At 40.5% G+C, this 13809-nt stretch overlaps 1 protein-coding gene across 4 annotated transcripts in view; it reads right to left on the bottom strand.

Annotated features, from left to right (window-relative positions):
• ARHGAP21 (Rho GTPase activating protein 21) overlaps positions 1–13809 on the bottom strand; it is a 112543-nt gene that overhangs the window by 17269 nt on the left and 81465 nt on the right. For all 4 annotated transcript variants that reach the window (XM_084227077.1, XM_084227079.1, XM_084227078.1 and 1 more), the window contains one exon: positions 11654–13613. In XM_084227077.1, the coding sequence (XP_084083203.1) occupies positions 11654–13613 (1960 nt within the window). The remainder of the gene's footprint in view (positions 1–11653; positions 13614–13809) is intronic.

Raw genomic sequence — 13809 nt, forward strand, 5'->3', positions numbered from 1 at the left:
CCTCCTGGAGAAAGCATCCAGCTCACAGCTGGACAACCCTGTTACATAATGGGTGACCAACTGGATCATGGGCACAAGGGGTTACAGTGAATGGGGTGACCTCAGACTGGTGACCTGCGACTACTGGGGTTCCACAAGGACCCATCCTCGGCCCGGTTCTCGTCCACATCTTCATTTTAATCACCCAGACACAGGACTCAAAGTAAGCTTGCTAACAAATATTAAATCTCAACTCCTGTCAAGGGCAGAGAGGCCACTGACAAGTTAGAAGGCTGAGCAACCATATAAAGTTCAACAAGGGCAAGTGCCAGATTCTGCACCTGGGATGAGGCAACCCTGGTGGTGTGCAGAGACTGGGCAATGAGAAGCTGGTGAGCAGTGCCACAGGAAAAGACCTGGGGTCCTGGTCCATGCCAAGTTGAACCTGAGCCAGAAGTGCCCTGGCAGCCAGGAGGGCCAACCCTGTCCTGGGGGGCACAGCAGGGCAAGGGAGGGCATTGTCCTGCTCTGTTCTGCACTGGAGCAGCCTCACCTCGAGTGCTGGGGGTAGTTCTGGGTACCACAATATAAGAAAGAGATTAAACTGCTGGAGAGCACCCAAAGGAGGGCCACAAGGATGGTAAAGGGTCAGAAGGGAAGCTGTCTGAGGTCCCTTGGTCTGTTGAGCCTGGAGAAGGGGAGGCTGAGGGGAGACCTCATTGTGGCCTTCAACATCCTCACAAGAAGAGGGGCAGATGCTGATCTCTTCTTCACTCTTGTGACCAGTGACAGGACTCAAAGAAACAGCACAAAGCTGAGTCAGGAGAGGTTTAGGTTGGATATCTGGAGAAGATTCTTCACCCAGAGGATTGCTGGGCACTGGAACAGTTCCCCAGGGAAGTGGTCACAGCACAGAGCCTGACTGAGTTCAGGAAGGGTTTGGACAATGTTCTTGGGCTCATGGTGTGATGGGGTGTCTTGCACAAGGCCAGGAGTTAGATTCTGTTATTCCAGGACTACTTTATGTTATACTTTTCAACCACAATCTGTTCTGCATTATTATCTATGAAGTGACACAAGAGACTGGCCATCAGAACCAGGCCAGCACAGTGACAGAGCACCTCTAGCCAAGGGGGGATGCCACTTGTCACTTGTGTTTGCACGAGAGTGCAACTGGTCAACAGTTGCAACTAATGATTTTCAGAAGAGCTGTTCAATCCAAAAACATTTATGGGGGTAAGACACTGAAAACTTGTAATACAACACAGCTCCAACCACAACTGCCTGATCCTCCAGCTAAGGCACAGAGAAGTTTGTGTATCAAAGTAGGCTTGTATTGCCATGCAGCTGGAGACTGAGGACCTACAAAGATAGAGAGCATCTGCACACAATGCAGGTGAGGTGAAAAAAACCCGATACAGACAAGTTTTATACAGAATGGGTTCAGAGGCAGAACCAGATTTCAAAACTGAGAATTTCATGGGCAAGAAAGCATAACTAACAGGACATACTATCCTCACTATGTGAATGAATAACTAAGTATCAACCAATTTATCAGCTATTCAAAGAAACGGACACAAAATCACTGAAAAAAAGCACAGATCCATATTATAACCTATTAAGCTGCTACAATACAATTTTATCATGATTACTACAGCATTTTGTGTGTTTGTTTATCCCATCTCCTGAACAGTCCCTTAAATATTAAGGTTTGAAAGGAACAACCCGAACACAAAAGGGGACACATTTTGAGAACCTCAAATGTAAGTTAAATGAATCAGAGAATTATTCAGGTGGAAGCAAGCCTTGGAAGGTCTCTTAGGCTCACATTCTCCACAAGGCAGTGTTAATGCTGAATTCAGACCATGTTGGTGAGGGCTCTTACCCAACTAGTGTCTAACAGAGGAGGAGATCTCCCTCAATATTCTGGTTGTGCTCTTTCTTACTGATACAGACCAGGAGAGTCTAAGTCTAGTGTTGCCAAACTTAATAAGCATATCCTATCTCCTCTCAAGGTAGTGAACATTAAACAAGTTGGCCCTGAAGAACACCACTTCTAACAAGCCTTCAGGCAGAACATGAACACTTAGGCACTACCTTCAGATGCATTTCAGTGGGTTGCATGGACAGGTATGGGCTGAGCTGCACTGGAGCTGTCTTAAGAATACCCTCTTTATCCAAGCTGGTAGTGATTGTGGGGTTTGCTTGTGTTTGTTGTTGAGCTTTGGCTGGTTTGTGGTTTCTTTTTTTTGTGGTGGTGGGAAACCAAGGCAGAGAGGTATTTAAGGAAGCTGTTTAGCTAACTGCATCGTACACACATGGGAAAAAAATTCATAGAGAGACTTTAGTACAGCCACCACCAGGGATGCTTTAATAGGGATTATTCACAGAGAAAGATGATTCCTCCTCCAATCCATACAGATTCAGTTTGCCAAAGCTTTTCTTCACTGGTAATAAAAAATTACTGGAAAAAAACCTAGCTTCTCAAGACTAAAATAATTCTTCATATTTATTCTCCTTCAGGCATGGCAGTCTTGCAAGCAATATTTCAACACCTCAAAAGGCTTAAGAAGGAACAGTGTTATTTAGTAAATGTTTTGCAGACCACATTACTATTTACAACACTAATTGGGCATCTCAATTTAAACAAACAATGTGAATATGTGGCCACAAAGCTTAAGTTAACAAGTATGTATTTTATCAAAGACTATTCACACGATTTAAAGATTCAGATCACAAAAATGTAACAGCTGTGTAGTAATACACACTTAAAAACAGCTCTACATGTCCCATGAAGAGTGTTGAGACAGCATGCACGCCCAGAAACAAAAAAAATATTCAGCATACAATTTCCCAAAATGCATGCATTGAAGGAGATAAATGTATTTTAATATTAATGGCTTTCTGGCAACTATACCAAATTCTTGGATTAGGTATTTGTTTATAGATGCTCCTGTAGTATTTAATGCAATTTTAGTTACTCAGATCTTCTGTAAATGTATCAGTGATCCATTGTAAAAAGCCCAGCCTTCTGCAGAAAGCTAGAGGTAGCTCATACTGCTGTCTGCAAAGCAAAAGGCTAAAAGAGTCATTAAAAACAGTTTCATTCAACTAAGCCACAGATGTCAAGGTTCCTTATAGACTCAGATGGCATCTACCTGACAGCCATCACACAGTAAATATTTTCATAATTGCCTCTCTAGTTCTTCAATAGTTCACTCGAACAACAGTCTATGGCTTTGGGATGCAATTTAAGAATGAATCTTACACATCAAATTAATTTGCTTATGTAACAAAAGAAGGAACAAACAGTCAAGTACTCATTAGTAGAATTAAATAAACCCTAATCTTCTCTTTATGGAAGGACTGACAGGATGTGCCAGCAACCCTGCAGCAGGACTGACTTTAGAGGCACTGCCTTACTGAATTTTGGCCCTTTTCAACAACTGTTTTGCACTCCACATCCTTGGCCTGTCCAAGTACCCCACAGTACATGATACCACAACAGACTCTGCATTTTCACAGTGCACCAACAATACCTTACTCTGAAGTATTCTTCCTAAATGCAGTAGATAAAAGCTTTAAAATCTTGGCCTATCTCTAATACACCTGTGCCTCTCGGGTTAGATTCAGTCCCGCTTGCTACAGGCAGCACTTCCTTTACAGTACAGCCATGTGCACTGATGTCCCTTCCTTAAACTCAGCAGCAGGCAGGACAAAAGAGTTAAGAGAAAAGGCTGCTGAGGCACAAGTGGAGCAAGGGACAGCACAGCAGGGGGACAGAGACTGCAGGGAAGTGGCACCAGTGAGAAGAATGAGGAAAGGAAGAACAGAGCATGGACAAGATAACAGAGGTTAGGAAAAAGATCCTCATCCACACACAGGCAAGAAAGTAAAAAAAAAGGTCTGTCTCCAAGAAACCCCAGAAGAAGGTGCCCCTAAAGTAAACACAGGCACACTAATGGCCATTTTCCTTAAAAGCCTGTCAGGAAGACCATTAAATAAAAATACCATGTATACAATTTCAGCAGTAGTGAGAAGTCCGGAAACAACCAACAAACAAAAACGAATTGTTGAATCAAAAGTAAACATGGAATAAACTCTATCATACTAGATAGCACAAAGGACTAATAAATGCCCCACAGCAGTGAGTTCTTGTTTTAAATGCTGCACTAAAACCTGCCACATCTTGTAATTCAGTCTGCCAGGGTAAAAGCTCCCTTATGTATTGACTTAGCTTCCTTATGTATTGACCTTCAAGGCTTAAATACCTGATTTGGAAAAAAGATAACTCTATTGCCTGGATTCATCACGACCTGTTACTTCATTTTTTCAAAAAAGAATTATTTAAAAAAAATTTTTTTGCTAGTTTTTAAGTACTTCCAGCACTAATTGTCTTTATAAAGAACTTCGTCATGTATCTACTTTACGTAATTATCCTCATGTGGCCAAAAGAATAGAATGGAAACACGTCTGCATGCTGAGCACATTCATGGCTCTAAGCCCCAGAAACACACGACTGGAACAAGCTTCCTGAATCATCAAATCCAGTGCTCTGCTAATGCACTCATGTAAATAGTATGTTTGTTACACTGACTATGTTTCACACCAACAGAAAAGGCTTTCCAAGGTTATTCTTCATGTCAGACTATTGTAAAAACCGTATCTATGAAGGTCTATTGTTTTAGTGTCAAACAAAAGTTTAACTATCTTTCTACACAAAGCAATTCTAAAGGTTCCTGCCTGCCATATTACCTCATCACACTAAAAAGTACAATTATCAGTATATTTTTTGTTGCCAAGAACCCCGACAGCATTCCCTTACTACCTGCAATTTTGAAGTTATAATGATACACTGAGGATGATTTATGCTTTGAAAATATTACTCACTAGCAAGCAAATCTGATGCTTCAACTCAATTAAAACTCTTCTAGATGTTATGAATTATTGCTCCCAATTTTAAATTTTAATTAAAAAATATTTTTGAGTTACAGAAGCATTTAAATGGTATTTTAAAAACTAATTTGTAATTTTGCATTTTGGCCACTATACTTCAGAATAACACAATGATTTAAAAACTATTCTTTGGATAAGAAACACTGAAATGTTCAGCCTTGAGCAACAGTGATTTGGCAGGCCACACTGTAAAACCCTGGAAAAAAAATACAAGAGTGATGCTTATCTTAGAAACACTGATGACACGTTAAAAGCTGTTCCAATGCTATCACGATAATAATGGAAGAAACAGTCCTCAAAAATGAACATTTGTCAGCCCCAATCTCTACTACAATTGCATTTTTATTTTCATAGTTTGGAATAGCTAGGCAAAAACTTGTAGAAAAGAAAATTATCACAATAGCTGAAGATTTTCATTTTCATCTTGACTGCTAGCAGTTTTGCCTTAAAACACAGTGTTATCAGCCATCAGTCTTCAGCCACCATTTGCCCTGAAGAAATCCACACACTTTGAGTTGATGAAGCACAATCTCTGCTGAAGAAGTCCAAGGTTTTTAGTTTCTCCCTCCTCATAAGGAGAAAACAGAATGAGTACATTCTTTCAAATACTTCCTTTCTGCTTATGAGAATGTTTCTGCTTGCTTTCCCTAACTTTGTCTATTCCTACCAGCATAACCTTTTTTCATAGCATGTTGTACAACCATATCAATTTATTTTCTTATTTCAATTGCATTCAATGTATTCACATTATCATCTTCCAAGCCTTAGTAACCTGCAGAGAGAGGCATTAAGATGTAGGGAGAGGACAGGGAAAGTATGGCACATAATCCACTAAGACAAGACAGCAAAGTCTTTATACTTTCCAAAAAGTACTTGGAGTTGAGTACATTACCTAGGACTTAAAGTATTGATAAGGTAAGGCTATACACCTCTACTTCCAGCACCAAAGAAGATAAATGCAATCACATGCATAATAAAGTTGCCTGAAAAGCTTAACTAATAGTAGGTGGTTTAGAATGTTTCAACTCCTAATTCCTTAGTGAATATACTTTAAAAAATATACAGTAACAACAAGAACGACATAAAAGAAAAATAAAACCAGGGTTGAGCAGAACTCTCTGGAAGCCAGGCACATTTACCCTAGCTGCTAATCAGCAAGTAACCAAGTACTTTTATTTGCCAGTTTGAATGAGGTTCTGAGCAACCTAGTGAAAGGTGTTTCCACCGGTGGCAGGGGGTAGGAACCAGATGGTCTTTAGGGACCATTCAACCCATGCTGTGAATTTAGTCAACAGGAGACATGTTTTAGAAAAACACAGACACACACTAAGGGAATAAATACTATGCAGTTTCATCTGTGAAATACCCAGCAAATCTTTATTTAAATCAATACAGGGGATTGGATAACAAAATTTTACTGTAATACAGAAGAGAATAGAGAAATTTATGGTACACTTAAAATCACATTTGGCTCAGAAAGTGCAGATAGTGGGAGAATAGAAAGCACGAACATTTAGTATCACATATCCTCATTCTGTTCTTATACCTTTCGTAACATATGAGTTTCAGTTAGGGGGAGAACACTCATCTAATTTCTACAATATTTTGGTGTTCTCAAAGTCTGGTCAGATATTTTTATCTGACTAATTTTCCCTCAGTTATTCACAAATTAATAGTGGAATGAAGTCACCTAAAATTTTTCTAGGGTAAGGATGTGCTAAATATTTTCAAAATAGGATCACAACTTTAAGGAAAAATCTTTGTACTTATGCAATGCTACTGCACCCCTAAGGAACAACTATGAACTTGATTTTATTTTAAAATAATTTTGAACTTCAAGATGATATTTAGGCTAAGGTTTTTAAATATATCCATTTAAAACTAATTTTCATGTGATGGGCCTCTGCAAAGTTGGAGAGAACATCCACCCAGTAGTAATGACCAAAGCACTTAGCTGGCCTGACAGCCACACATGCTGCAATCAGGTTAAGTATTGAAGTAGCACCCCCATTTCTCTCCTGTGAGTAGTTCATTCAACTCAATATTGGAGTTGGAATAACCTCTTTTACATTTCTTTCTACTCTACACTAAGTACTCTAAGTACTTTTGTAAGGCAAAAAATATTTTCAACCTTGCTGCAAATCTCAGACATGCATGCTAGACATTTATGTCTATGAAATGTATTAAAATAACTATATTCTGAATCAACATTTTCTCAACAGTTGCAAAACTCATAAAATGGTTTGGGTTGGAAGGGACCCAAGCCCCCTGCTGTGGGCAGGGACACCTTCCACTAGACCAGGTTGCTCAGAGATCCACCCAACTAGACCTTAAATACTTCCAGGAATAAGGCATCCACAGCTTCTCTGGGCAACCCGTCTCAGTATTTCACCACCACCCTCACAGTAAAGAACTTCTTCCTAATATTTTATCAGTTTAAATAATCCATTGCCCCTTGTCCTTTCACTACACATTCTTGCAAAAAGTTTCTCTCCATCTTTCTTGTAGGCTCCCTTCAGGAGGAAGGCCACAATTACAGCACCCCAAAGCCTTCTCTTCTCCAGGCTGAACAATCCCAATTGTCTCAGCCTTTTCTCATAGGAAAGGTGCTTCATCTCTCTAATAAATTTGGCCCTCCTCTGGACTTGCTCCGACAGGTCCACACTTTCCCTGCTGGGGACCCCAGAGCTGGAGGCAGCACTGTGGGTGGGGTCTCACAAAAGCAGAACAGAAGGACAGAATCCCCTCCCTTTACCAGCTGCCCAGGCTGCTTTTGTTGCAGCCCAGTGCAGGTTTGGCTCTCTGGGCTGTGAGTGCACATGGCTGGGTCATGTCCAGCCTCACCCATCAGCACCCCCAAGCCCCTCTGGGCAGGGCTGCTCTCACTCTGTCCATTTCCCAGCCTGTGCTGATACCAGAGCACCTTGCACTTGGTCTTGTTAAACCACATCAGATTCCCATATGCCTACTTCTCAAGCTGTCCAAGTCCCTCTGGATGACATCCCATCCTTCAAGCATGGCAACAGCACTTCTCAGACTTGGTGTCATCCACGAATCTGCCAAGGTGCACTCAACAGCACTGTCCATGGCATCAATGAAGATATTTAATAACCCTGGTCTTAGTAAGGACCCCTGAGAGACACCACTTGTCATCCACATCCATCAGGACGTTTAGCAGCATTCTACTTTCCATTCCAGTGAAGATTAACTCATCCAAAAATTACCCAGTAGGCCAGAAAATTATCATTTGCTGTCCTCTAGCACAGAAATCATGCAAAAAGTGCAAGTCTGAAAAATGCACATTAAACACCACAATTGCTAATAGAGTCACTGGTAGAGAAAATGGTATTTTTATTAGTCTAGAGAAGAGGTGAGACCTTTCCTGGGTAAAAACAGTAGACTGTCACTAGACTAACTTGTATAGTTTGAAACAATAGAACATTTTAAGAACATAGCTTTTCTCTGGACCTGAAATAGAAAGAGCAGCTTTCTGAGAACCACATTATCCTGCATTTAGTAGCACATGGAAAGTAGTAAAGGGTGCAATACCACTGTATGTTTATCTGTAAAGCTGGCAGCTTCATCACCCCACAAGAGCATGTGCTTACCTGAAGAGTTTTAATACACAATATTTTGCCTAATTTTTTCAAATAAATCCATTTCTCCCATAAAACAGATACCTACTAGGTTTGGTCTGAACAGGTCTCTCACTTCTGTCAATAACTTACACCCATATTAATAAATTACACCCAAAATTTAAATCTCCCTGCTTCTGAACTACCTTTTTGAAAAGACTAGTGTCAAAAGGCAGTTATTCAGTAACCCACCATGACCCCTGCAAGAATCTGCTATAAGGAAGCTCAAAAGAAACTCTGCTTGGATTTCTGTTTGTACTACAAGGGCACTGTACTACTTACCCAGAGCTAAAATCACCCTGATGTGCTGTCTCAGAAGTGGGCTAGTCACAAAACACTGCTGCAAAAGCCAAATGTTCCTGGCTGAATTTCTACCAAAATACGGTCCCTGGCCATATCTACTACTTCTAATAAGCAGAAAATGGTGATAAAAATAGACACCACAAATATTTTAAGTGCCACACATATTTTAAAAGGCAGCAATCTGTGACCTTGGAAGATATTTGTTACCCTCCTCCAAATTTACATTTTTACACTATTCCAAGTGGAGTTACTGTACAAGTAACTTTAGTAAGTATTAAATTAGATTTATCCAAGAAAAACAAGAATGCAAAAAACCCTATTATATGAATATAAGCATAAGGGAAATAAAGCCATTTGCAATACTCCAAGGTATGTCTTCATTCAAAGTAAGATCCTTCTCAATAATCAGAGATGGAAAAAAAACCCAAAACCCAAAAGAAAACCCTAAACCAAAATTCCCAGTGATTTTTCATCTGAAGAGTTAAAAAGCCTTTAACTGAATTTCAAAGCAGATCTAGGGTTTTATCTGCCTGATTAAGTACAGCTTTTAACAAGCGAAGTTGTAATTAGGCATAATGATAGCAGAACAAGCAAAGTTAAAATAATGCATATAAACTCTAACATAAGAAGTGGTCCACTTTCATAACATCTCGTGCTCTTTCCATTCAGAGAGAATATTCATTATTTCCTCCTCAAGGAAATATTCATTATTTCCTATTCATTATTTCCTCCTCAAGTGCTGGAGCAGGGGTAGAAACTTTGCACAGCCCCTGTACTGGCACAGGAATTTCTTGCTAGGAAGACAGCCACAAGGACCATGCTGACTCAGATAGTGCCCAGGCTCTAGAAGCATCAGGTTTCAGTATTTCTGGAACATTCAGGAGGTTTCATTCCAAGAGGCTTATAAGAATTCAATCCCATGTGGTGCTATGCCAAGAGGCTGCAATGGAGAGTTACAATTTTGTTCCTTCTGAACTGCTCAGCTGCTACCAAATACAGTTCAACTGACACGTTTAAGGCTTCTTTGAACTTTAATCAACACATTTCTCTAAAATATGGAAGCAAGTCACATAAATAAAAGTTCATGGGAAATCTTTGACAAAACCAAGAAAGGAGATGGTGTACAAAAGGTTGGGCTTGATGTTACCAATCTTGATCTGACTTTAACATGACATTTCAACTGTACAGGATTAAAATACTTCCAGCAAACACGGAATGTTTGTCAGGAGCCCAACACCGATTTTAGCCAGAGTATTGAAAAATCCTGCATAAAGATCAGTTACATGCCCCACAGACTTTGCTAATCCTTAAAGAAAGATTGGCTGGGTCTGAAGAAGAATCTAAAATTACACTGATGCATCCAGTAGTAATAAGAATGAAAAAGATCTAGACAACTCCCATTCAAAATGAAAAACCCAACAAAAGCAGTATCTGCTAGCTAAGAAAGCACTTTTTAATGTCTTACCAGTATTTTGTCAAAAGAACACAATTATTGTATCTTTTGTATGATTTCAGTTTTCTCATGAACACAAAGCTTCTTCACTGTTTTTTGGTTATTCACTTTCAGCTAGTAGCAGATATTATACATAATGCTAGCGGAAAAAAATCACTGCTTCAGATCCCCAACAGAAGACAATTATACTAAGACATTGTATCTGTAATTCTCTTGAACCTCATGAGTAAAAAAAAAAAAAAAAAAATCATTAAAAAGAGCTGGTTTTCACACAGATGAGACTGAGAATCAAAATTGAGAATCAAAATTCCATATTCAGTATTTTCTGAATACTTCCTACACACTAAATTCAAGAGCACAGAGAGTCAGGTATAAATCAACTCCTGTGAAAAATGATGCACAGACATCCAGACTACAAATTATTAAATCAGCCACAACAAAAGAAAATCCAACCCAACAACAACAGCAGGACAAAGACAACAGAGCCATTGACTACTTGGATAGAATAGAAATGCTCTGCCACTGTAACTCTCTCTTCAGCAGAAGACACTAATTTATCACATATCCAACATCCAATATAATTTTTTTTTCCTACTATATCCAATCCTTCCTTTGGTTCTTTTCTTCTTCACTGCCCTTCCCAGAAACACCCTGTAATTCCAACCCTGTTTGTGTCACAGCACACAGGGAAATCATTTTGCCTTCTCAGATTCTGCTTTCACAAACCCTTTCATTCATATCCGCATTAGCATCTTTACTTGCAAATCCACTTCTTTTTATTGCTATCCCTTCACCTGAAACAGTTTTCATCTATTCCCCATCTGTCTCAGAAAGCTTTCACCATAACTATTCTGCTGAAAAACGTCTTTTTTCCCCACAAATCACTCTTACATGGATTCACATCCATATTCTCTCTGTATTGGATTCCAAGTATGTTTTTTACTAGAGAAGTAAAAGTATTTGAAAGGTGTTGCAAATGCTAGTTGTCCATATATGTAACATCACAACGTTATGTGGAGTGATAACCAGATGGAGTTATGTAACAGAGACCTACCCAGAGGGTAAAGAAAACTCTAGAAAAATATTACATCACTGTGGGCTTTTTTACATTCATTCTCCAGGACCCCCAAACAAAACAGAATATTATTTTTCTACACTGAAAAATATTTTTCCTTTTACCAACCCAAAGTTATTTTAAACGAGAAAAATCTAATGCCTCTCAATGTCAGGGTTCACAGGAATAGCAGTTAGCTACCTGGCATCTTTGTTTTCTATCACCTTTAGGACAGAATGCTTATTTGATGTACACTGAAATAATTTAACTCACCAATAAACGGAATTGAAGCCAAAGAATCACCAGGTGGGCTGGAACTCGATGCTTTCCTTTCTTCTATTCTTTTTATGTGGACTTCTCTCCGAGCATCATTAGGTAACCAACAGGTAGTGTCTGAGGCTGCCTCTTGGTCATTTACAGCAAGAATGTAGGACTGATGCCTCAAAGGCTGGGGAGTTTGGTGGCCAGAAGGCGATTTGTCCCGCACCCGCATGACCACTGTGTCTTTGTCATTTCCCTGAACATCCATTTGCAGACTTTCAGACTCACGAACATCTTCCCTTTCAATACCATGAATCTTTTGTCTGATGGAACCATCTACGTTGTCAGAGGTAGTTAAACACTCACTTGTTGGCTGAACAAGTTTGGCAGAAGATGGAGCCAGAGAGGAGGGCTGGATGGTTTTACCAGTTTCTGTTTTGTGATCTGGGGCACCTTCGGCTCGGGTCCTTGACTGTTGGTTTAACAGACTGCTTTGATGCAAGTGATTTACTGTTCTTTGGTCTTTGCTGGCAATAGCATCCAGGCCCTGGTTAAGGGGAATTGATGGTTTTGCTGCATAGGGAGCAGAGTTCTTCAGAGAGCTACTTTTAGAACTTCTGGCTGGTGTGAGACACAACCTCTCTTGTGAAACACCTGCAGATTTTGAAACTCCCCCAGGAGTTTGCGAATCACGAGAAGGCTGTAACATTTTGATATCTGGTGAGACTTTCTGAAAGTGAGAACCAGGCAGAGAAGCTCTACTACCTGTTCTCCTGTTGTCTGAAATGTAAGTATTTGGAGCAATAGGAAAACTTTGACCTCGAAGGGACAGATGAAATGCATGTTGTCTAGATCTGTCATAAATACCTCGTCGATCATCTTGTTCAGTAAACCCTGTCCATTTGTAAGTCTTTCTCCTATCTCCACTTGCATCTGCAATCATATTCTCAGAATGAAAATTTTCTAGCACTTCACCCTGTTTGCTGAGATAATCCCACGACCGAGCCCTGTGATTTCTAGCATTGGCTGAAGGCGAAGTTAGAGTATCTTGTGAAGCACTTCGTGGCCATTCTTTCGCCGGCACGGGCTCTTCAAGCCTTTCCTGGGATACACTTCTCTGCCGGATCTGGACAGACTGCGGAACCCTGTCGTGAGAGGTGCTCCTGCGCCGTACCTGAGAAGCAGTGCGACTTGGCACCACCTGATTATACTCACTTGTGTTCTGAGAAGCTGCCCTTAAGCTGTCTAACCTTTCCTGTATTGTTCTGGAGCCATACATGTGCATGCGTCTGTTATCAATGTACTCCTTGTAAGTTTTGTAGGTCTTCCAGTCTATGTGCTGGTGGGAGGTTGGAGAACTGTAGTGATTAGTAGAGACTGAGGGCGAGTCTGTGGCTTGAGTAGAAGGTCTAGTGTTTGGGATGCCTTCTGGACATACTACATAATTTGAAGCTTTACTTACTGTTACAGTTGTATCAACTGGTCTTGTTATTGGAGTCTGAGGAAGTACAATGGCAGTGGACACTAAAGATGGTGGTGATGTCGTGGTCCATGCTTTTAGACCGGTTTGATCTTTTACGCCGTATCTTACTTCCTCTGTCCTGTGTGATGGACCAGCATGGTTATTTCTGCAAGACGTCAAATCTACAGCCTTCTCAGAAGGCACAATAACAGTCCTTACAGTTTCATTGCAAACACACACGGCTGTATTCGATTTTGCAATGTCTGTTGGTGATGGAGGCACTTGTATTTCCATTCTGTAGGCCCTCTCTGGCTGTGTCAATGCCCGGACTGGTCTACTGACTTGCTGCTTCCCCAGTGAGAAGTCAGAAGGGAGCTTGTCTCCAGCTTGTGCCTTAACAGAGGCTGCAGATGTCAGGCGTGGATAACATATTGGTGGTGGTTCAGGTATGTTGTGGGCATTACCACTGTAGGCTTCATTGCCTTTCAGGTAGGCATCTTGGGAATACGCCTGTGGAGAGAAGATTAAGTGAGTATTCAGTATTGAGGGAGATGGAAAAGTTCGCCATTTAGTATTTGCATACTCAAGCTTCAAAGGAGGGGAGCACAGGTTCAGAATTCACACTCCCTCTAATTTCAGACAAAATGTTAGTTCAAAAGATAAAACCAGCATTCCAGCCCCTTAGTGAGCAGAAACAGAACAAGCA

This window comes from Fringilla coelebs (assembly GCF_963513975.1).
Source record: "Fringilla coelebs genome assembly, chromosome: 1".
Classification (NCBI taxonomy): Eukaryota; Metazoa; Chordata; class Aves; order Passeriformes; family Fringillidae; genus Fringilla; species Fringilla coelebs.